Source organism: Oryzias latipes, chromosome 15 (genome assembly GCF_002234675.1).
Source record: "Oryzias latipes chromosome 15, ASM223467v1".
Lineage (NCBI taxonomy): Eukaryota > Metazoa > Chordata > Actinopteri > Beloniformes > Adrianichthyidae > Oryzias > Oryzias latipes.
The window spans coordinates 528,814-553,038 of record NC_019873.2 but is presented as its reverse complement, the minus strand read 5'-3'; the positions used below and the strand labels follow the sequence as shown (position 1 = coordinate 553,038).

General features: G+C 43.1%; 1 protein-coding gene across 2 annotated transcripts in view; it reads right to left on the bottom strand.

Moving 5' to 3' along the window:
* The window catches only part of itsn1 (intersectin 1), a 116,096-nt gene extending 95,534 nt beyond the window's left edge, over nt 1–20,562 (bottom strand). For both annotated transcript variants that reach the window (XM_023963057.1, XM_023963058.1), the window contains exons 1-2: nt 20,378–20,562; nt 13,058–13,117 (exon numbers count right to left, since the gene is read on the bottom strand). In XM_023963057.1, the coding sequence (XP_023818825.1) occupies nt 13,058–13,085 (28 nt within the window). In that variant the 5' untranslated portion in view covers nt 13,086–13,117; nt 20,378–20,562. The remainder of the gene's footprint in view (nt 1–13,057; nt 13,118–20,377) is intronic.
* Between the last annotated feature and the right edge of the window lie 3,663 nt (nt 20,563–24,225).

Below are 24,225 nucleotides of genomic sequence, written 5' to 3'. Positions count from 1 at the left end.
CTTTCATGTGTGGAATGAATAACTTATAAACAAAGTGACTTTGATATATTTCCTCTCTATTTTTAGATAAACACTTAGCGTTCTTCTTCCATCAGTGACTTTCCTCCGTCAACTGAAAAAGCACAGCATCGAATTCTCTGTCGTGTGTTTTACTAATTTAAAATTTTATTTCCAAAACTTTTCTAAAATCACAAAATTTCAAGGAAAAACTATCGATATCGATTTAGCCATGTAATTACTTGGTATCACATGGATACCCAAATTCCTAGTATGGCCCACCCCTACCTTCCACAACAGAAACAACATAACTAACTGGATAATGATACAATAAATATTTATATTACAACTAAAACCAATAATACAATTTGCAAGGTGCATGAAGCACAAAAAATGCAAAGGTCTGTTCTGACAGTTAAGCTTTCCTTCAAGTTAGAACAAAGGAATCATTAACAGTCAGATATTCCAGTGTTTGGTCCAAGTCATCTTTAGAAAAGGAACAGCTGTTTTCTAATAATGCCTGGATTAAAAGACAAATTCAATTTCAAACTTTAATCTCGTTTGAAAAACCTGAACTAAAGTTTAAATAAAGTACAACAAAGTCAAAGAAACAAGATTCAGGTGAAGTGACCAACAGACACAAAGGACTCAAAGGAAACAATTTAATCACCAAAAATAAATACAACATTTTTGTTAAAGTCACATTTCTGATTTAGACGAAAGAAAAACTAATAAAACTTTAGCTTGTTCTCGTTTTTGTGTTGTTAAAATTAAACTTATAAACATGATGTTGGTCTTTTTTGTCTAAAATCATCAACTATTCTGTGATTATAGGCCTATTTGTTCAAAAATTACAGTTGCTCTTGCACAATCATAAAAAAATAGACCTATTTAAAAACGAAATTACCGTTTAGAAAGAATTTCATTTCATTTGTTTGTTTTTGAGGTTACATAGAACTGCACTTTAATTAACTGGAGGGAAAAGTAACTTCCTGGGTACATTTCTAACTAATTTAGTTTAAAATGATCATTACGAACTATTGCAACTTCTAGGAAAGACAGCTGCAACTTTGAATGTTTTGTCCCTCAATTATTACAAAAACCGCACGTGAGATGGTGGAGGGACTGTAAATCAATACAGACAGACAGACTTTTTTTACCTTTTTGGTTGCTGGTGGGCCATGAGATTTTTGTCAATGAAAAAGTGTACTTTGGCTCAAAAAAGGTTGAAAAACACTACTCTAAGGCAACTCAAAATATTGCCAAAAATATGTGGCGTAAGGAATCTGTCAATACAAAATGTACTCAAGACAAAGTTCTGCACAAATTAATTCTTTGAGCAGAACTTTGCAGAAGAATCATGAATACAGCATTTAGTTTTACGTTTAACATGTCTGTTGTGAATATGATTTGTCTTTGTCTTGAATACAAAATTTGTCTTGTTAACTCACTGTCAAAAATTTGTCACGGGGTCACAGGTACAGTGCCTTGTGAAAGTATTCGGCCCCTTGAACGTTTTAACCTTTGCTGTAAATTCTTGTGAAGAATCAACAAGTGGGACCCAATCATGTAGTAGAACAAATTTTATTGGACTTCTTTTACTTTTTTAACAAATAAAAAACTGAAAAATTGGACGTGCAAAATGTTTCAGCCCCTTTAAGTTGATACTCTTTAGCGCCACCTTTTGCTGTGATTCCAGCTGTAAGTCTCTTGGGGTTTGTCTCTATCAGTTTTGCACATCGTGAGACTGAACTTTTGCCATTCCTCCTTGAAAACAGCTGGAGGTCAATGAGGTTGGATGGAGGGCGTTTGTGAACAGCAGTTTTCAGTTCTTTCCACAGCTTCTCGATGGATTCAGGTCTGGACTTTGACTTGGCCATTCTAACAGTTGGATATCTGTGAACCATCCGTTGTAGATTTTCTTTATGTTTTGGATCATTGTCTTGTTGGAGGACAAATCTCCATCCCAGTCTCAGGTCTTTTGCAGACTCCATCTAGTTTTCTTCCAGAATGCTCCTGTATTTGGCTCCATCCATCTTCCCATCAATTCTAACCACCCTCGCTGTCCCTGCTGAAAAAAAGCAGGGCCAAACCATGACGCTGCCACCACCATGTTTGACAGTGGGGATGGTGTGTTCAGGGTGATTAGCTGTGTTGCTTTCACGCCAAACATAATGTTTTGCATTGTTGCCAAAAAGTTGAATTTTGGTTTCATCTGACCAGAGCACCTTCTTCCACATGTTTGGTGTGTCTCCCAGGTGGCTTGTGGCAATCTTTAAAAAACACTTTTGCAGAAAAGTTCCAAGAATGAAAAAGATGTTTCTCGAAATACCAAGATCAGCCAAAGGTCTAGGCTTACCTAACTTTATATCTTACTACTGGGCAGCAAACATTAGTAAGATACCATATTGGATTTCCACATGGGGTGGTAGTGTCCAGCTTGGGCTAAAATGGAGGTGAACAGCATTTCAGCAGTTGGTCTGGTTTCAATTGTGACTTCCCCAATCCCTATAATTTTACATCCCCAGATTCTTAATCCAGTTTTAAAACGTTCCCTAAAAATCTGGTTTCAGTTTAGAAAGCACTTTGGCTTTACTCGTCTTTTCTCTTTTTCTCTCATAGTTAATAATCCCCTTTTCCCACCATCTCATATCGATTGTAGGGCTGAAACGATTCCTCGAGTTACTCAATTACAAAAATTCCTCGAAGGGAAAAACTCTGCCTCCAAGCCTCGTTAAATTCCTATGACGCGCACTATACGCGCGGCGCAGGGATTTGATTGTGTCACACGGACCGTTTATTCACACGGACCTTTTGAATTTAGTTGGCGCGATGGCAGAGAATAGATCTATAAAAAAACGGCAAAAATTGTCTAAAGTGTGGGATCATTACACACTTAATAAAGAAGAGAAAAAGGTGCAGTGTCTCTACTGCAAAATAGAGCTGGCATACCACAACAGCACATCTTCCATGATTCAGCATCTGAACAGAAGACATCCCCTCTATGCTGTTTCACCAACCATCGCTGAAACAAGGTAAGTTAACGTAGTCTAAGCCTATTGATGTTCGCTGATTTCGATCCCATACTGCATTTGTAGCGATGTCGTGATGCGGTTTGACTAGATATGATGTTTAACTCTGATGACGTTTTAAAGTAGTAAACGTAACTATCACGTTCAATTGCAAGAGAGTATAGCCTAAAAAAAGAACCCCTTCACACAAACACACGCACGCACGCACGCACACACACGTCAGACCAATTGCAGCAATGCATCACATATGCTTAAACTTTTATGTAGCCACGCAACAATAATTTCAGCATGCATTCACTATAAACACCGGGACGTGATGGAGGGACAAATATTGTATTGCAGTCTTTGCGAGACCTTGTTTGTATGTCACGTCTGCCAAATAGTTACAGACAACAACAAAAAATGTAACTCCCCAGCCTGTTGGTTTTTAATAAAGACTTGGAGTACTCATTTTTCAGTTAAAACGCTCGGAACAAAAAGTGCGTCAGCATTTACTGCGTGTTCAACAGCAACATTACAGCTCTTCTTCAGCGTTAAACTACCAGAATAGATTATGCTTAGAGCTCCGCCTAGTGGTTATATTATAACATTATAAAGGACAAATTCACGTATGAGATGTCTTTATAACTCACTTGCATACTATAACTTATAGTATATGTAATATGTATAACTTATAACAGCTTTAACTGAAATAGACACAAGTTTAATATAACTATTCTGTTAAGTGTATTTTTTCCAACACGGCCTGCTTCTCCAAATCGACTCGTACTTTTGGGGAGAACATTATAATCAGCCTAATGGTAAATGCTGCAGGTGTAGAAATCTACATAAAACACATGTTTACTTTGATATCAGGGTTAGAATACAGCATGAAAGCTGTTGTGCATATTCATAACTTAAATTGCTTTTCCTCTTTTTCTCCCTCTCAGCTCTTCACAACGGAGTATGGACAGCTTTGTTCGCCCAGCTCAGTCATGCACTGTTCAAGAGGCCGCCATTTTTACAGAGAGCATTTTGAACATGCTTGTGACGGATATGAGGCCACTGTCCATGGTGGAGGACAAGGGATTTAGACACATGATCTCAACTTTCAATTCTAAATACAGCCTGCCATCAAGAATAATATTTCACACAACTGATGGAGAAGAAACACAAAGACATTACAGATAAATTGAAAGCTGTCCTAAAGCAAACAGAGTGTGTTGCCCTGACAACTGACATTTGGACCAGTGTGGCAACAGAGGCCTACCTGGGGGTGACATGTACACATTGTTCTATAATTGTTGGCAATGTCAACTTGGCACTTAACTTTTGGAGCCAAACTTTTGGACTTGGAAATAAATACCTCTGTTGAGAAATAATAGCTTAATGTTTTTTCATTTTACAGCCACATCATTTTTGTTATACATTATTTGTTTTGGTTGTTCAAAAACACACACAAATAGTTTTATCCGATTACTCGATCGATTAAGTGCTAGATTAATCGATTACAAAAAGAATCGATAGCTGCAGCCCTAATCGATTGTGCATTACAGATCAAAAGATTCCGGTTACGGGTTACGGGCAGGGCGCGTGGCGTGTCTCTCTGCGGATACAACTATCTTCAAATTACTTAAAAAGTTGATTTTCTCCAATAAAGAGAGCTGACCATGGCCCCTAAGAAAACCCAGGAATACGAAGACCTCAAAAAAACTCTTGATGATATTCAAGCTACGATGAAAAGCTTTATGGACCAAGTGTCCGCTAAGCTAACGCCACTTTGGGAAATGATGGAAGAGTTCCGAAGATTTCGGGCTCAAAACGAGCAACGAGAAAACCGGGTCGACATTCTGGAGAAAACACTGGACGATGAGGAACAACAAGTAAGGATGAATAATGTCATTCTCACTGGGGTACCAGGGCTCCAGACTGCGAGCAATTGGTCGCATTTTGCGACCAAAATTTGAGAGTGTGCGACTGAATTTTACATCCAGTCGCACATGTGCGACCAGTAAATTTGCCTCCCCCACCCTTCGTATTTTTTTATACATTAAACGTGGAAGGGGCACGTCAATGATCAATGAAATAATCAATGAGACGCAAACGCACACGCACGCAGGCAGACACACACACTAGCGCACATACTCATGAAACGCGAGCACACACTCGCGTGATGCCTGTGTGTGAGGCGGCCACTGCGTGTGAGAAGAATAGGGAAAGCCACTGTGAGTGGCTAAAATGCGTGTAGGGGGAGGGGCCTAGAGCTGACCAACCAATCACAGTGGGGTATATGATTCTTGGGGGCGTGACAATGACAGGGTTTGAAAGCAGGACACCTGACAGCGCCCTCCCCGGACCACATGAAGGAGTTCCTTACTTTCCTTTAGAACGTATCTTTTCGCTCGTAATTTTCTAAATACATACAGTCCGTGCTGAACTTTTCTCTGGGCCGCACAGACCCGGAGGAAGGTTTAGGTTTTGGTTACGGTTACGGCGGCGCATCAAACGGGTTACGGCAGCACACCGCTCCCGCGGGAGTCGGGTCAGCTGAGGAGAATAAATGTCCCACACGTACATGCGTGACAGCTAACGGGGCTTGAACTTTAAACACGCTCGAGCAAAAACAACATTAGTTTTAGACACACTGAAAATACGTGTGGAAAATGCAACGATAGACGTTTTTTAAATGAACCAGCACCTCGCCTGGAAATGGAGTTGTCCTTAACATTCAGTTTAGTTTTAATATTCTTCTCCACCTTAGTATGATCTGTGTTATTATATATTTTATGATTATTTAAGGTTTTGTAATGTATGTAGCCTTTTTTAATGAATTGGTATTTTAAATTATTTTGATTAATCCCTCCACTACAAAAACCATCAGGACACATCTCCCATAATGCATTGTTTTGTAGTCTGTAGGGCAGCTTTCAGTCAGTTCAGTTTCCAGCTGTGTCCGGGTAGGTTTGCCCCTTGCTCCCACCCCTTTCTCCTGAAATTTTTGTGATGATTGACAGTTAATGTTGGAGCAAAAACAAAAATATATGTCACACACCAGGTGATCTGCGCAGCGTTGAATCCACCTGGGTGATTTCAAACACGCTTATTGTGCATCTTGGCTGCACCTATTTGGTGTCACAAAGATAAATTTCCATCAGTTTTCTTAACTATTTGTACTGTCATGACAGCGATGCTTTTGTCAGTTTACCTTCTTGGTGCATCTTCAAAAGTGCAGATTAAAATGTGACACTGAATTTGAAACAGCACATTGTAATTTCTGCATCTATTATTAAAGTATTTATTAGTAATACAGTGGAAATTAGAAGATTTGGTTAGAATTTTGATTTACGGTATGCGCCCCTAAATTTTCTAGTTGTGCCCCTAAAATTTTCAGTTAGGGGCCACTGTGCTCCTAGTGAAAAAAGTTAGTCTGGAGCCCTGGGTACCAATCAAAACTCAAGCGAAGCTGACAGCAGGAGCTAGCACTGCTAATGCTAGCGCTAGCGTAGCTAGCAGTGAACCGGCGAGCGGTGCAGAGTCTCTGGAACAGCAAATACATTCATTTCTCACATCTAAAGGGATTTCCCTGGATCTCAATACCATCGAAACCTGCCACCTGCTCCCCAGGAGAAAGGAGACGGATAAACCAGCGATCCTCATCAGGTTTGTGAATCACAAACACAAGCTAGCTCTGATGAATCAACGCAAAAATCTCAGAGGATCTGCTGTTTATCTGATCGACCATCTGACCAGAAGGAATGCTGAAATCTCCAAACATGCCAGGCTTCTCAGGAAGCAGAAGCAGATTGAGAACACTTGGGTTAAAGGCTGCAGGATTTACGTCCAACCGCTCAGTCCACCGGACCGGTCTAAGGTTCTGGTTGTTAACACCATGAAAGACTTTGAGAAGTGCTTGATTACGGTTGTCTGAAACAACATGCAGTAATAAATCAAAGAGCTAAATAATTTCAAGAAATATGACACCTGGATTCCTATCTTTCTCCATACGTCTGACGTCACCTGAATAACACCAAAACTCTGACATGCAGACAACTTGACCTCAACTCTTAGGCGCCGCTGATATCAGCTGAAGAAGGATATGGACCTGAATCTAATGTCTGCAGACATAATATCGAAGAGAACTATTAACTCTGTTTTGAACCCAGAAGATCAGCTGTTATTCAGCAGAAGAAGAGATGCCAACCTTGGACAATCGACAGATTATGGACCCTTTTATTTTTTCCCTTACAGTATTACTTTAATATATAAAAATATATATATAAAAAAAGTAAAATAAATGATTAATCACTTATTGAAAATTGTTAATTTGATTGACTTTTAATGATATTACTTCACTTGCTCCAAAAATTCATAAATTGATTCAAAAATCTTTCCTAATGTAGCATAATTTTGCACGTTTTTAACTTTTGATACTTGATGAAATTTTGCTACGAAAATTCCTGAAACAGTGTTGTGTCTACTTTACTGATATAGTATTATGTTTTAATCATATGAATGACTTTTATCAGTAACATAATCTGCATATATTTCAGATGACTGATCTGCATTTGTCATGTTGATTTCTAAAATAGTTATTTTTTACATAATAATTAAGCAATTCATCTTTGTAATGTGCTTTATCGATACCTTATGATTTTTAATTCTGTCTGATAAAAACTGGGAACCGGATGTTGATAAATCATGTAATAAAATGGTTATAGTATAACGGGTTGGGATTATATAAGTTTGCTTCCTTCCACTCCCTTTCAAGCAATATTTATTAATATGTCTAATTATCATACATTTGATTAGTTACTTTATGAATGTATAACTGATGATTATATTGCTTTAGTGTATTATTTCTACTTAATTGCTTGAAATAAACCATTTCAAATCAAATCAAATCAGATGTGGCACAAAAATGTGCTGGTATTTTTGAAGGACCTTTATTCCAAAAGAAATCTAATGTCCTGTGAATCACTACATGAAAAATACAATATTCCCAGATCCCACCTTTTCAGATTCCTCCAACTCAGAAGTTTTGTTAATAAAGACTTTGATCCATCAGAAGCTTGCCACATTGACACCATGGACGACTTACTTGCTTTAAACCCTCATACAAAGGGGAACATATCTAAAATGTATAACAAGATCCAGGATATCAAACCACTTTCAGCTCAGTGGCCTTGTGGTTAGAGTGTCCGCCCTGTAACTGGAAAGTCGTGGGTTCCAACCCCGGCCGAGTCATACCACAGACAGAGTGATCATGGACTCTTGGCTGCATCTCTGATCCGTCTTCTCCTTGTTTGAGCTGAAAGTTTAGACGAACGGCCAGATCTTTGTAGATAGTAGTGGTCTGACACTCCTTCCATTTCAATATTATCATTTGCACAGTGCTCCTCAGGATGTTTAAAGCTTTGGAAATCCTTCTGTATCTAAATCCAGCTTTAAACGTCTCCACTACAGCATCTCAGATCTGTTCCTCTTTCTTCATGATGCTTTCTGTGCTTTAAACCGACCTCAAACTGAAAAGGCTAATAAAGTGTTTGTACAATCTGTTTTTCAATATTTTTGCATTTAAAACTATGTGTTTTAAACACCTGGACACCACTGTGAACTCTGATCTAGGCACTGTTTGGAAAGAAAAGCTCAGGTATATCATTAAAATTTTGAAAACCTTTCTGTGTGCCATCTTTCGTAAATATATCATGTGTTGAACCTTTCCTGCATTACTTTTTTTCTTTATGACCATGCTCAGAAAATGCAAGGGGAGGTCCTCTCTAGGGCCGACAGCGGATCTTCCTTTGGTTGTTCACTTTCCCGTTTGGACCCTCAGAGCCTCCAGAGTGGGTTAATAAAAAATCATTCACCGTTCTTCTGGGGGAAACCTTCTTTTATTACAGTTCTCCTTCACTCCGTATATCAAACATAAACACACACCCCCAACACACTTTTGCTGCTCTCCCTCTTGCCCTACACGCACCGCTCTCCTCTCCTTCAGCTCTCGCTCCTCTTTCTTATACATGCGGCGTTGTTTCAGCACATACATATCCTCATTCTAAAACACGTATCAATGTAGGCACATGCGGCTTCTAGACAGGTGTGGCTTATGTATGTATGAAATGTTCTATCCTTTAAAAATGTAATGGGTGCGGCTTATAATCAGGTGCGCTCTTTAGTGCAGAAATGACGGTAGATTTTAAACTAAATTCACACAATTGTATATAAAAATTAACTTTAAATAAAAAAATTAGCTTGCTAACTTAATATTTAATGGTAAATGTAACATATATAAATACATAAATACATGACCAAAATTTTGTCATAATTTTCAGTTTTTCAATTAAACTGTCCCACTACTTCTTTTTTTTTTTTTTTTTTTTTTAACTTGTCCTGTCCAACAGCTAGGCAGGCAGATGAGAGCTGAGGGCCTCTTGTGTTGGACATATTTTACTTTAATAAGAGGGGTTATTAATCTTCAGACAAACCAAAGGTATGACTGAATAAACCCCTTTTGTAATTGAGGCCATGAGAGGGATGTTAGAGAGGGGGGGGGGGGTGATAGTGAGGGGGGGGTAAGACCATGAAGCAGCATAGAGCAGACAGGTTTACTAGTTCTTTATCATTACGGTACGGTTCAAATGTAGTACAAAAAGGGTGGGGCCTGTCCACACACACTCAAATGTTATCAACACACCTGCTGGCTGCAAAAATGTCCACATGTCAACATGTACACAAAATAGATAGTGTTCACAAACGCATACTTATGCCTTTAAACCAACTAGTGTGAAATCTTTCATTCATTCAATCATGCAAACTATTAGTGCAAAGGTGAGCTAACACCTGTGCTCAGGTGAGTGTTTATGTTCTTCTAAAATGGATGGTGGAATGTGAAAAGAAGGAGGAGGAGCGCCCAGCCACCCCCACACCCAGACCCCCGCCGCAGCAGCAGCGGCAGCCGGAATCCCCCCAACGCCACACGGGAACAGACAGGGAACAACCGCCCCCCGGGCGACCAAGACCGCCACCCAGGCCAGGGCCAGCAGGACTGCCGCGAGGCCCCCAGAGCCAGAGAGCAGGGAGGCGCGGAGGGAAAGAGAGCGCCGCCCCAGCCCAACCAAGAAAGCAGCCCCCCGCCGCGCCGGGAGAGCACAACGCAGGGCCCCACCGGAGAAGGACGCCCACAGCCCCAGACGAGCACCCCACCACCACCCAGGAGTTCCGGGCATCCCCCCGCCCCAACCCCAGGTACGAGCCAGGACCCCCCAAGGGAGACCCGCTCCGCACTCCAGGCAGCCACCCGCCCGGCCCACGGTTGGTCCAAGGAGGAGCAAGGCAGGGGGCCGCCGCCCCCGCCCAGGAGGGGGGAACCCCGGGGAAAAAAAGGGGGCCCACAATGGGTGTTGTAAATATGGCCCGACCAGGCTCGGCCACTGTTGGAAGTTAGGCGGGGCCCAGCGCTCAGGGGCAAGGACCAGGACCCACCCCCCAGGGACACGAACACCCCCGGCTCAGGTGTAATGTGAACCCCCCCCACCGTGCGGAGAGAGCACCGCCGGGCCCAGGAAGACGGCACCCAGGGGACACGGCCGCCGTCGCCAAGGGGCCCGCACCCCCCACCAGGGAAGGGGTAGGGGACAGATGGACCCAGGTCCCACCTTCCTTGCAAAATGTGTGTGCGTGTATGTGTGTTTGACAGGGTGTGTGTGTGCATGTATGTGTGTTTATGTTGGAATGTATATATTGAAGGGGGAGGGGTGTGTGTACTAAGGGAGGTGCAGTTAAAATTGGCGAGTAGGGTACTAAGGGGACATCTCCTGATTACTCACAGTGATGTCCCCTCACCCTCCCCACCAAGGGGCCCTAAATGTCTAAGGTGCGGTCAAAATTGGCGGGTAGGGTGCTAAGAGGACATCTGCTGCTTGCTGGCAGTGATGTCCAAGCACCCCCCCTACCAAGGACCCTACATGTCTAAGGTGCAAATTAAACCGAAAGAGGGGGGGCCCACTCCATATGGCAACCATAGGAGGGGGGCCACTGCCAAGTAGCTCCCCCCCAAGGCGCATCGCAGGCTAGACCCCCCACCCCTTCACCCTAATATGAGGCTATATGAGGAAGGGGTAAGTTGGGGACAGCTGGTAGACTGTCCCCCAGTGGTCAAACAGCTGTCCCCCAGCCCCCCCCCCAGCAAAAGGGCCAGGCCCACCCAGCCCAGGGGCCCCACCCCCGGAGGCGCCGACACCCCAGGCCCGGCCCCACCCACCCCACACAGAGAGAGGGGAGACAGAAAGCGTCGCCCCCCCGGAGCAAGCCCAGGCCCCCACCCCCAAACGCCGGCCCTAGAAGAGCTCTGGTCAGGCCTTGACGGGACCGAGGCAGCCAACCGGCCGAGGCAACCACCGATTGCCTCAGCGGAGACCCCGACCCGTCAGCCCCCCCGCCCCGTACCAATAATGCCCCCCCTCCCCCCCAGAACGCCCCCCCACAGGACAGGGCCGACAAGCCCCCCACCCCGCCCCACCCCAGACCCCGCAGCCGAAGCGGATGACACCCAGAGCGACCGGGGGCCCCGAGAGGGTTGTCCCGTCCCATCCCAGAGCCAGGGAAGGGCCGATCCCAGCCCCAGGTGCAGATGGGCAGCCCATCCAGCGCCGCTGGGCCCCCCCCCGAGCAGGGCCCCCCGCCAACCCCCCCCAGCACAGGCAAAGGGACCACCCCCCCAAGCCAAGCCAGAGGACCACGCAGCGCCCCAGCCCGCCCCACCCAGGCACCGGACCCGACCCCCCGACCAACGGAGCCCCCACCGCCCCCGCCAGGCAGACCCCGACCCCCACCCCAAACCACGGCAGAAGGGCAAGGAGCAGCGACGACCAAGCCCCCCACCCCGTAAGTCATGGAGTCAACCACAGGAGACCAGAGAGACTGAATTCTTTCAAAGTTACTTGAACTTTGGGCTGACATTTTTTCCAAGCTGATATGATCAAACAGCAGATTTCTGTGTTGACTTATGTTTATATTTTTCTTGTCCCACTACTTCTTACCAAAAGTATTCTCTCAGCTAGGCCTGCACTATTGAATTACATATCTACCATAAATTGAAAGGGCGTAAAGACAACTAAGCGGGCATATTTAGGAACTGAGTGATTGAACCTTATAACCGCGCAGGCGCAATCCTAACTGAGCAGTGATCTTGCGCGGTCAATTCCTTTTTGCGCGCTCATCTTTACGCTCAGTGTTAAGGGGGCGTTTTTGTCACTTGTGGGGCAGGAACCTTTCTGGTTGATCTGATTGGCCGAAATTTGCATGTCTTATCGGCGAGGCAGAGGGGCGGGACTTTCATTTTTCAGTGCAGGGGGTGTTAACAGGCGGCTCTTGAGCTGCATGCGGCTTTTTGCCTTTTATCATATTTTCTATATACAGTACTTTCACAACCATAAGGTGAAAGTCTTACATTTTCTCCAAAATGTACAGAGCGGCCCTTAATGTGTTGTTGTGTGACTTCAGTAAAGAGGATCTAGGAGAGAACAGCATGATGACGGTACGGAGAGAGGTGAGGACGTGAAAGAAGACCCAGAGTACAAAGGAAGGTCCATAAAGAGATGGAGGACAGAGTCTGGTATGGATGAACTGGACTGGCCTCCACAGAGTCCTGACCCGAACCCAGTAGAACACCTTTGAGATGAATTTAAGCGGAGACTGAGAGCCAGGCCTTCTCCACCAACATCAGTGTGTGACCTAGCCAATCTGCTTTTGGAAGAATGGTGAAAAATTCCCATAAAAACACTCCTCAACCTTGTGGACAGCCTTCCCAGAAGAGTTGAAGCTCTAATAGCTGCAAAAGGTGGATCCACATCATACTGAACTCTATGGGTTAGGAATAGAATTGAACTTTAATTCATATGTGAGTCAAGGCAAGTTAGCCAGTACAAATGATAATTCAGTGTATATAGACATGCACAGACACACTCGGGAACAGACGCAAACATAAGAAAAAACACACACAACCATGTTAACAGACAAATACATGCCCCAAAATACAATGGTGCACAAACCTGTGAATGTGGTTGGGAACTGCGCCATACTTCGCTCAGTCTTTCGCCACAATAGGAGACCTGAAAAAGACAGAAAAGCATTTCAAACATGTACAAAATCTTGTCAGATATCAAACTGGGTTTTGTTTCAAATAAGATTAAATTAGAGCTGTCCATTCATGTTCACATTTTTACTGTAAAACCTTTTTGATTTTAACAAGGTTTTCCCTTGGCTTCTGCAGTATTAAGGTAATGCCGTACACAATCGGTGTCTAATAATAGACACTGTATCATTTTCAATCCTGTCATAACAAAATGGACTTTTTAAAGAGATGATTTTCACAAAAAATTTTTTAAACAAAATGAATTTAATACCTAATGTTTATGCTATGTTCATTGGCAATAATTGTTGTTCAAATTTTCACTTGTAAATAAATATTTTACTGTGAAATAATCTACTGGAGAGTATCTTCATGTATATCCAGGGCTCGCACACTGCGACCATTTAGTCGCATTTTGCGACCAAAATTTGAGAGTGTGCGACTGAATTTTACATCCAGTCGCACATGTGCGACCAGTAAATTTGCCTCCCCCACCCACCATAGTTTTTATACATTAAACGTGGAAGGGGCAAGTCAATGATCAATGAAATAATCAATGAGACGCGAGCGCACACGCACGCAAACACACACACAAACCCGCACACATACTCATGAGACGAGAGCACACACTCGCGTAAGTGGCTAAAATGCGTGTAGGGGGAGGGGCCTAGAGATAATCGAGCGCGCGTAAACATCTGTGGGAAGGAAACGGAGACAAATATCACAACCTGATATGTGCGTCTGAGCTAAGAGCAAGCGAACCATTGATTCGTTCTTCCGACCTGCGGCTAGTGTACCAGTGCCAGAGTCTACAGCAGGGGTCTCAAACTCGCGGCCCGCGGGCTATTTGTGGCCCCCACCTTGAAATGAAAGTTTAATTTTAATGCGTCCTGCCAGTTTCTTCTCCGACACCTCTGCCTTTTCATTGTCGTGTGCGGAGCTGACAAACCAACCAATCACAGTGGGGTATATGACTCTTGGGGGGCGTGACAATGACAGGGCTTAAAGGCCGGAAACCTGACAGCCCCTTCCCCAGACCACATGAAGGAGTTCCTTCCTTTCCTTTTTAGAACGTATCTATTCGCTCGTAATTTTCTAAATGCATGCAGTCCGTGCTGAACTTTTCTCTGGGCCGCACAGACCCGGAGGTTACGGGGGTTACGGTTAAGCGCGCGGCGTCGCATCCCCCCAACCAAACGGTTTATGCACGGCTGTTACAGCAGCACACCGCTCCCGCGGGAGTCGGGTCAGCTGAGGAGAATAAATGTCCCACACCTACATACGTGACAGCTAACGGGGCTTGAACTTTAAACACGTGTGAGCAACAACACGGTTTAGTCCGAGACGCACTTAAAACACGTGGTGAAAATGCAACGATAGAAATGTTTGAGATGAACCAGCGACTCGCCTGGATCATTGGGGAGACCAGGCCGGGGGGGGGGGGGTGATTGCGAATCTGCAGCGAGACTGAAGGAGAACAGGAAGTTGGAGTTCAGTTTAGTTCAATTTAGTTTTAATATTCCTCTCCCCCTTAGTATGATCTGTGTTATTATATATTTTATATTTATTTGAATGTTTTGTAATGGATGTAGCCTATTTTTAATCAATTGGTATTTTAAATTGTTTCAATTTCTCACTTAACTACAAAAACCATCAGGACACATGTCCCATAATGCATTGTTTTGTAGTCATAGGGCAGCTTTCAGTCAGTTTAGTACTAAATTTCCAGCTGCATTCGGTAGGTTGGGGCCTTGCTGCCCCCACCCCTTTCTCCTGATATTTTGTGATGATTGACAGGTGATGTTGGAGCAAAAACAAAAATATATGTCACACACCAGGGGCCTGTTTCAGAAAGGAGGTTAAGTGTAAACTCTGAGTGCATTAACCCTGAAATCAGGGAAACCCTGGGTTTTCTGTTTCAGAATGGGAGGTTTGTTAAACCAGAGAAAGCAGAGTAAGTCAAACCCGTTTCTGAAAGAGAGGTAACTTATACTCGGAGTCAGTGTCCATGGTTACTTACGCTGTGAAACTAACCTGGTGGGGAGCAGGTTTTATTCACTAAACTCAAGGTTTCTGCCGGTCCCCTCCAGTTTTTAAAGACGAAGCGGTATTTTTCGCTTTAACCTTCATTGCCCAAATTTCCGTCACACAGAGACGGTCTAAGTAACAAGAATGGCTTGTTCTTTTTTGGAGGACCCAATAGACAAGGAGGCTGCATTAATTCGTAGAGAATTATATTTACCTCGTACGAGGATTTTGAGAAGACTCAATATTTTGTCATTGCTCCATACGTTTTTGTTTGAGTTTTACCGTTTTTCGTTGCAGTCAATTACATATATACAATGAAAACAACATTAGATATGTATTGCTATGTAGATGTTTCATATGTCAAATATTGTCAACAAAGCCTACATGGCGTAAATGGCGTATACTTATATAGCGCCTTTCTTCCTACAAGGACAAAGCGCTTTACAGTCACAGACCCATTCACCCAGTCACACACACATTCACACACACAGTCACACACTGGTGGTCGCTCCGCTGCCAAACACAGGCGCCCGCCTACCACCAGAGGCAAGGTGGGGTTCAGTGTCTTGCCCAAGGACACTTCGACTCATGGGCGTGCAAGGCGGGAATCGAACCTGCAACCTTACGATCATGGGACGACCGCCCTACCGCTGCACCACGGCCGCCCCAACATCCATGACATGCTCAAATTTGACCTGATTGAATTGTGTTTTTATACTTCATTTTTAGCTGCTGCCATGTTCTTTTAATTCCTGCAGGATTGCATCTACATGGAAATGAAATCAGGGACATTGAATTAGATTAATGTAACAATTACTTTTTGGAAACACAATTTGCTAGCACTGCTTACTTTCTTAATCCCATATAAACCTATACCACTTGATCAATACAAGGGTAGTGTTGCAGCGTGTGTGTGCTGAGCGGTGTGCGAGTGCAGGTGCAGATGGGGGGGGGGGGTGAGCACGGAGCGGAGGTGTGTGCGTGGTATATATTGTGTGTTCGGAGGACGGAGCACTTAGTTAAATAAAGAGAAGGTGTCATTCCCAGAATAACTGTTTTGGAGTCGTTCTTAATCCGCTCTGGAGGTTGAGGGTTTCCAACGGGAAGTGAACCCCGAAGGAGAATTCCCTTCGGCCCTGAAGGAAATCTCCCCTGCGCTTCTGACCACGGTCGGAAAGACGAGAGAAAAGAAAGGAGAAGTCTTCGCGCAGCGAAAGGTTCAACAGTAGACAAAAGTTCACTTTTAAAAACACAATTGCATGTATTAGGGGGGGGAGGTTAACAAAAAAGTCCTTTAAACATTATCAACATTAAATGCATTTTTCCCCCAGATTGGTTCTGTACACTATGCAGCATTTCATGCAATTACACCAGGAATAACACTTCAAAAGTACACCTAAATATCGCCATTTTTTATTTTACACCTTACGCTATTTAAAAAGTTATTACAGTCAATATTTTATAACAATGATTTAAATGCAAACTTGCGCATTAACTTGAGCAGCTATGTTTTCCCACGCTAACTGTCTCTGTTTTGCAGATGCAGCGGTGTTGCTTTTCTTCTGGAATATGTGCTCATATTCACTGTAACTCTGCAGCAGCACGTCAAGTTCAGCTGGCGAAAAATACGCAGACCTCTTTTTTTTCCACGGTTGCCATGGTGACTCGTAATATCTGCGCTCCATTGATAATGGCTTCTTATAGTCGCGGTGCGCACGCTTAACTCTGAATCAGTCCACTCAGAGTTGATTGACCTAACTCGGATCAGCTTCTCTGAAACAGAAAACTCAGAGTTGTTAATCTCCCGATTGACCAACTCAGAGTTCAAGTTTAACCTCAGAGTTGGTTGAACCTCCTTTCTGAAACAGGCCCCAGGTGATCTGAACAGCGTTGCGTCCACCTGGGTGATCTCAAACACGCTTATTGTGCTTCTTGGCTGCACTTATTTGGTGTCACCAAGATAAATTTCCATCCGTTTTTGAGCTTTTCTCTGATCTCAGGTATCTGTATCGATTGTTCTGATATCCAGTGAACATCGCCCGTTCTTTTACAGTTTACCTTCTTCTGTCAGTTTACCTTGTTGTTGCATCTTCAAAAGTGCAGATTAAAATGTGACACTGAATTTGAAACAGCACATTGTAATTTCTGCATCTATTATTAAAGTATTTATTAGTAATACAGTGGAAATTAGTAGATTTGGTTAGAATGTTGATTTACGGTATGCGCCCCTAAATTTTCTGGTTGTGCCCCTAAAATTTTCAGTTGGGGGCCACTGTGCTCCTAGTGAAAAAAGTTAGTCTGGAGCCCTGATATCGCTGCCGTGTCTCCATTTACAGCTGGAAGAGAGCACTTCTCATTAAAAGGCAAAAAAAAAAAAAATGTTTCTTTTTAAATACATTTGTAGTTCACTCTCTGTGTTAATACAAAAAGATTGAGATACTTGCTGACACATTTGAATGTTTATCAGAAGAGTTATTGAGGCTGGAAATCAGTGAATATCTTTCTAACTTAACCAAACTCACTTAGCTTTGCCACCCTTGATCCAGTTCACACATCCACAAAAACAAATTCCAGGTGACTGTAAAAAAATTCCATATACATGTGAAAATAAAAATACAATCCATTAATAGTTTATCTGTTTTCCCCCCAACAGTTAAAAAGCAGTCTTTTTGTTTTTTTCATTGTTGGTTTTAGTTTGAAAAACAGATGAAGGAATGATACACAGATTCATATGATTGGCTGAAAGTGAAAACGCCTGGTTGGCTGATGAATTTGATTGACAGATTCATTAGCCAATGATGACATTTTTTGACCAGGCACATTAGATGAGTTTCAATATTCACCATATGCATTTCTCTCACAAATAGAGATTCACAAATGAGAGGTGATTTGTAAATGCACATTCTGTAAATCGTATGATCTGTGAGTTTATATTACAATTGTTCCTCAAATTTATGTTTGTGGAACAGTTTGTGTGTTTTGTGAAACGCTTCACATGGATTTGTGAATTTATATTAAATGTTTGCATAAATGTTTATTTGTTAATCAGAGCGTTTGTATTTGTGAAACAGTTTGTGTGCATTTCTGATTATTGAGACTGAACTCCATACACACAGGTTGATGGAGATAAAGGCAGAATGAGAAAGGTTTCTGCCAGACAAATACATCTGATTAGGAGAGCTGCTAAAACACCATTATACCGGGAAAGATGAACTGTGACGTAGAAAGGGAAGACTGTCTTCTGTTCTGTTTGACGGAGATTCAGAGAGGATTTCAGGTTGGAGCACAGACTGCAGAAGGAGGGAAGAAAATGTCACGTCTTGATCGTGTTGCCAGATAAAAATAAAAAACATGGGTCTCTGATATTGTTCAGTGGGCCGGACCAAACATGGAGGCGGGCCGGATCCAGGCCGCGGAACGTAGTTTGCCCACCCCTGACGTGAACCTTCTATTTGCCCCTCCCCTAAACAACACTCGCAAGCAGAAACAGCTGCAGTTGGTCCAGACATACGTGAAGACTTATTTTCAAACAGTCTTGTTTACTGATGATGACATACAACCCTGGATGGTCCAGATGGATGAAGTAGTGGGTGGATGGCCACCATGTCCCAACAAGGCTGCAACGCCAGCAAGGAGGTGTTAGAGTCACCTTGCGTTCTGTAACAGAATCCTCTTCTTGCATGACAAAGCACCATCTCATGCTGCAAGGAATACCTCTGCATCATTGGCTGGTAATGGGCAGAAAGGGAGATAAACTGATGGCCCCCCATGACTGAGGTCCTTTGGTGTGTGTAGGCCACTACTCAGGACCTTCTTTTAAACTGTGGTTGCATCAGCAACTTTCTAAGCAGTGGTCTGCTGGAGTGGTGGAATTACAGACAGGGACAAGAAGAAACTGGACAAGCTGATCGAGAAGGCTAACTCTGTCCCTGGGTGTCCCCTGGACTCAGTGAACTCTGTAGGTGAGAGGAGGATGCTGCCCAAGCTGCCCAGCATCCAGAACAACCCCTCTCACCCTCTGTATGAGACGGTGAGGACCATGAGTAGCTCATTCAGCCGCAGACTGCTGCAACCTCAGTGCAAAAAGGAACAATACAGGAGATCCTTTTCAATTCAATTCAATTTTATTTGTATACCCCGAATTCACAACAACAGACAAACATCCTTTGTCCCAACAGCAGTAGACTGTACAATAACATGGTATAGGACTGCTTAAATTGCTGCTGTATTTACTTATTTATTTATGACGTGTACTTTTACCACCATTTTTCACCACTACTTTTGTCTTTTTCTCTTGCTATTTGTTTTCCCAACTCTTATATTTCTTGTTTGGCAGCTGTAACTAAATTTCCCTTCAGGAATCAATAAAGTCCTATCTTATCTTATCTTATCTTATCTTATCTTATCTTATCTTATCTTATCTATTCTAGCTGGACATTTTCTGCAAAAATCCAGCGTTGTACTCCTTTACATCTGACAAAAAAAAGAAGAAAATTTAACATCTGTGAGGATAGGTCTTCTCTGCAATCCTAAATACATCAGAACTGGTCAGCATCTATGTAACCATGGTAACCGGCCATCACTGATCTTTATGAGTTACGAAATGAGGAGCTGCTGTCTTTACAGGAACAGGAAAGATGAATCTCACTTCCTGAAAGTTTCAGCTGGATTTCCGGATGACAAGGGGCCTCTTGTCCTCCCAGAATGACCTCAGAAAAAGCCCGAGCACTGTAGCACGTAAAGAGATGGTGAGAGGAGCACCGGCTAGCTTAACCAACACTTACACATGCTAGGATTAGCAGAAACACTCCACGCCAGGGGGCCCTTCCGGTCTGTATCGCGCTATGGCTAGCCCAGTCCATCAATCTCCTTTCCGCCTCAAGACCACCCGAGTGCGAGTGACTACGGAGGGTGGACGTGAGCGTCATCTTACCTATGGAGTCCCGAGGCTGTGATTTATAGCGTTCAGCAGGCTAACTCCAAGAGACGGATTATTAAAATGTACCATCGTCCACTTTCCGCTGGCTCCTTAACGGCCACACGCTCAAAGACATTACTGTTTCAGAGAGCACAAAAGTCACATCTCGCTTTTACTCAATAAATCTTTTTGAAATGACCCAAACCTGCCCTTCCCGGACAGCTAGTAAGACGAGCTAACCAGTCTTGAGCTAACGTCAGCTACTAAATCCGCTCGGTCTTTCACTTCTCTTACCTCATAGTTTCATTGTCATTCACAGGATAAATGTACTCATTCCGTGTTCATATAGCCGACTGAAAATGGTATATTATCCAAAACGGCGGCAGCTCGTCTTGAAAATCCTTTTTGTGACTCCTAGTGGATCGGGATACCAACAGACACAGCGACAACTGGAAAATGGGTTAAGGCCAGATGGATCTCGCGAGATTTGATGGACTATGGATGTAAAACATCGCGGTAGTGGAGATAAACTGATTACAGCACAGTGAACGCCTCTGTTTGATGCTGTCTTCAGGATAGCAATAAAGAACCGGCTCTTTTGGCTCAGTTCGCTAGAAAGAGGCGACTCTTTCGGCTCCCAAGCAGCTCTTTAGGTTGTTTTGCTGCTTTCCTTAGTTTATTATAAACGACAGTATATAATTATTTACAAAAGTAATTATTAGTGTAAAGATTTGTATTTATCCATTTGTTTTTATTTTATGATTATGATTTATTGATTTACTCCAGATTAATTGTAAAAAAAAATTTGCTATAAAATAAAAAAAAAACAATCATTTAAAGTTTTATTTTAACTGAAAACATTTTCTGTTTTTTCCTTGCACACACTTTAAAAGTGAAACAACACAAAGCACTGCAAGCTCAGCACAAAATATAAATTATAATTTGCCAGAAGAATAGAAAGAAAATGAACAAGTAGATTTTTATTCTTAAATAAATATCTAGACAGTTTGAAAGAACATTTTTTGTTTGTTTCAATTTTGGTAGTGTTGTTTTTGCATACAAATTATATAAACTCTAACACGGTCACTCAACCCTTGGCAACAGGCATTCAAGCAGCCACTTCCAATCTAAAGTCTATGAAAACACATGTAACCCTGGGTTTTGTGCTTCCACGTTCTAACTATTGCATTCACACATACCTGCAAAAACTTTTACAGCAGTTTTCCTGGACTAAACATGCATTCAAGAATGTGCGTTCATCACTAAATTCCAGGTGTGTACAAATTGGAACATTGAGTTTTGGTGACATCTACGGACATAAAAGCACAAGAAGCCCGATACATCACTAATTCTTCGCTTAAAAACCCATTCAATTGAAAATTGTATTTTTGGTGTTTTTAAAGTCCCACTACAATTACCTTTTGACATTTTGGATTGACTGTATAAAAGAACTAGTCCAAATGAGTGTGACATCACCCATAGTCAATTCAGTCACCATTTTTTGCAATACAGCCATCGCCATGTTGTAACCAGAAATCGTTAGTAAGCAGTGATTGGTCTGAGTCAGTCTGAGTCTATATTTATCTATGGCAACCGCTTTCTCCATTCAGGAGTGAGCTTGTTAGAGGTCCACGCCATTTCCACTGGAAGTGAGCTTGAGAGAATCTGTCAATCAACTGCTTCGAATGTTTGAAACAAAACTCGTATTTTCATTGACGCATTTGATTGATCAGTTTATAATACAATACAATAAAATAGACCAGATTAAAAATGTAAAATAGATTAGGAAGAACAGGTTAAAAATGTATTAGATCAAATATGGTGATTCTGACGAATGGTAAATGGTGTATACTTGTATAGCGCTTTCTACCTTCCTCAAAAGCCCAAAGCACTTTACAGTCACAAACCCATTCACACACACATTAACACACTGATGGCGGCTCCGCTGCCGAACACTGGTGCCAACCTTACACCAGAGCCAAGGTGGGGTTCAGTGTCGGCTCAGAAGTCGCCCAGCCAAATAAGGTCTGCGTCAGGTGCTAGGGGACCAGAGCAACCTGATGGAAATTGGAACAAGACAGAAATGGACTAGATGTGAGAACAAGGGAATGCTACTACTCAAATAATCCCACCCAAGGGGTTACATGCAGTGAATGTGGAATGAATGGATGCTTCGAAATCCACAATCAAGGCTAACTGCCAAACAATTGGTAGCCCAGTGCCTGAACATCCACAAACGGCAACTCTTATCACAACTTGAGATTGAAGCGGTACAATACAATTGCAATACCACGGGAGAGCCAGAACAGCAGGTCAGAGAGGAGGCTATACCACATTCTCACGCTGAGCTTGGGTATACAGCCCCCAACAACCACAGATATGCTGTGCAAGGCAGCAACTGACCTGAAAGACAAGATCATGTCTAAAATGAACACTAGGCAACCCCGACACCAGCTACAACGGTTAAGTGATGTCCCGCAATTCCTACCACAGCAATCACAGAAGCCAATGAACTGGTTCACACTTCAGCAGCCGTGATCCTTGAGATGCTTGGCTATAAGAGCAGCCATGGGAGAAAACAATACCCACCATGGGAGCAACGGTTAGAAGCCAAAATCAAGGCCACTCGGAAGGATGTGAGTAAGCTGACAGAGGCAGAGATACAGCCAGATGCCCATACCTGAAGCACTGGAAACTGCCAAACAAAGACTCTTAGCCTTGAGCAGCCCCCTAAAGAGGTACACAAGAGACAATGAAGCCGGACGGATAAACAGGCTGTTCGCAACTCAACCTGCAAAAGTGTACGCTTAGTGGCAGGGTCAAAACAGTTGAGCAGACCCACCAAGGCTAGAAACTGAACAGTAGCTGGTCTCTCTGAGAAAAGAAAATAGCAACCTCCCTGAACAGAATCCAGTAACCATCACAGTGGTAGACATCCAAGAAAGAGTCTCAGGTATGAAGAACTGGACAGCACCGGGCCCTGACATGATACATGCCTACTGGCTAAAGAAGCTTACCGCACTCCACGAGCACCTGGCAGCACAAATGAACCAGCTGCTAAGAGATGGGACTCACCCCGAATGGCTAACGGAAGGGCGAACGATCCTGATCCAGAAGGATCCCTCAAAGGGTGCAGTCCCATCCAACTACCGGCTAATGACCTGTCTCTCCACAGCATGGAAGCTCATGTCTGGCATCATTGCAACCAAGATAAATAGGCACATGGATCAATACATGAGCAACACAGAGAAGGGTACAGACTCCAGAGGAGCCAAACACCAACTCCTGGTTGACAGAATAGTCGCTCAAGACTGCAGGTCACGACACACCAACCTGCGCACAGCCTGGATTGATTACAAGAAAGCCTATGACTCAATGCCACACACATGGATCACTGAATGCTTGGAGCTGTACAACATCAACAGGACTCGAAGAGCCTTCATAGGAAACTCAATGAAGTTGTGGAAAACCACCCTTGAAGCCAATGGGAAACCACTTGCACAAGTGTCCATCAATCACTGCTGTTCTGCATAGGTCTGAACCCCCTCAGCCAAATAATCAACAAGACTGGCTATGGATACCGACTCAGAAATGGGGCCAACATCAGTCACCTCATCTACATGGATGACATCAAGCTACAGTCAGGACCATAAATCTTTGGACAGAGACACATTCTTTCTAATTTAGTTTCTGTACATTGCCACAGTGAATTTTAAATAAAACAACTCAGATGCCATTGAAGTGCAGACTTTCAGCTTTTATTCCATGAGTTGAACAAAAAGATTGCATAAAAATGTGAAAAACTAAAGCATTTGTAAACACAATCCCTTCATTTCATGGCCTCATAAGTAATTGGACAATTGACTTCCATGCTATTGCATGGGCAGGTGTGGGCAATTCCCTTGTTATGTCATCATGAGTGAAGCAGATAAAAGGCCTGGAGTTGATTAGAGGACTCGTGCTGCATTTGGAAGATTTTGCTGTGAACAGACAACATGCGGTCAAAGGAGCTCTCCATGCAGGTGAAAGGAGCCATCATTAACCCTTGTGCTATCTTAGATGACCCCACCCTTGCATTGACGTGTTCCCCTACCATGACAAAGGTGGATAAAGGTGGAAAGATTTCATGTAATCCATGGACA